The sequence below is a fragment of the Olea europaea genome, unplaced genomic scaffold, assembly GCF_002742605.1.
Source record: "Olea europaea var. sylvestris unplaced genomic scaffold, O_europaea_v1 scaffold6968, whole genome shotgun sequence".
In the NCBI taxonomy this organism is placed as follows: domain Eukaryota; kingdom Viridiplantae; phylum Streptophyta; class Magnoliopsida; order Lamiales; family Oleaceae; genus Olea; species Olea europaea.
The window spans coordinates 3,364-4,600 of record NW_019265361.1 but is presented as its reverse complement, the minus strand read 5'-3'; the positions used below and the strand labels follow the sequence as shown (position 1 = coordinate 4,600).

At 36.3% G+C, this 1,237-nt stretch overlaps 1 protein-coding gene across 3 annotated transcripts in view; it reads right to left on the bottom strand.

Annotated features, from left to right (window-relative positions):
- Positions 1 to 588: 588 nt before the first annotated feature.
- The window catches only part of LOC111390608, a 2,338-nt gene continuing 1,689 nt past the window's right edge, over positions 589 to 1,237 (bottom strand). The window contains exons 4-5 of one of the 3 annotated variants that reach the window (XM_023015672.1): positions 1,023 to 1,169; positions 589 to 950 (exon numbers count right to left, since the gene is read on the bottom strand). In XM_023015672.1, coding sequence (XP_022871440.1) covers positions 1,052 to 1,169 — 118 coding nt within the window. In that variant the 3' untranslated portion in view covers positions 589 to 950; positions 1,023 to 1,051. Of the gene's footprint in view, positions 951 to 990; positions 1,170 to 1,237 lie in introns of those variants that run through there. The other 2 variants (XM_023015669.1, XM_023015671.1) reach the window with 2 other exon arrangements.

Sequence of the window (1,237 nt, the reverse complement as noted above, 5' to 3'; positions counted from 1 at the left end):
AGGCTATACTATCAGCTAAAAAACTACTTTCCAAAATATAACAGCTTCGTCTACAATAGAGGCAGAAAATGATGTAGACAAAGACTCTTTAAGAACTGTTGCCTAGTTTACCTTTCAAAAAAGATAAAGGAAGAAAATGATGAATTTCAAAGTGGCACTTCTCAACCCTCCATTCTCTGTGTATAGAAAAGTTCATTCCATGGTTGGCTCCTGGAGATTGGGAACCCTCTATCGCACAGGAAGTTTGAAAAAAGGAGCAGCATTAATACTGTAATAAAGAATATAGACTTTGCTGCCATAGATGGTAGGCTGTAATGCATGATCATACAAGTCACAAGTTGAATAATTATCATTCTTTATACAAAGTGCAATGGGAGTTGCTGATTGTGACTGATAAAACTTTTCTTTCCTTTTCATTCTTAATTAATGGTCCCTCCTGGATTTTGTATCTCTTCTCCTGTTCGTCTTTACTAAGAGAGAGTAGTGATGACATAAATCCCCGCCCTGCTCCGCCCCGTCCTGCTCCGCCCCGCCTCACTAAAAGATATTACATCTTTGATATATAGTAACAAATTAAATTCGACAATATAAACTATAAATGAACATTGTTATTTATAAAAGAATTCAATAAATTATATCTCAGCGTTTGAGCTTTGAAATTTCAGAAAAACTAGAGAGACCGGAATACAATTGACTATGAAATACACGTGAATCATCTAGGTTCGTATATAGGAGGAAGGTCCTCGCTCATGCATGGAGGATTTAGGTCTCAATATCTTTATCTAGAACGTTAAAATGTACAAAGTTAAAATGACTACAAAAAATTTTCTTCCATAATACAGTCAAAGTCTATCGTGCTCGACTCAACAAACAAAACATGCCCTATATTCATCTTTTTTGTTCCTTTTCTCCAACATGGATCCAACCAGAGCACTTTCAAAATGGAAAACCTGTCATTTCACAATTGATTTTAAGATTATCAAAATGGTGTGCTCACAAGAAAATTTTTGCATCACTTCTACCTGTGTGCGACTGTGGAGTCACCACAAATTTATCGGAAACATACTAGTTTATCATTGAGTGTAAGCCTCTGAGGACCTGAAATTAGAGAGAGACGCAACATGGCCCCAAAAAATTTGCTCTCACATATCATATTCCGCTGGCACTGCCTGTACATAAGTTACAGAACTATACATTTCTTTCTGATTTTGAAGACCCCAGAAAAATGCTATGTGGG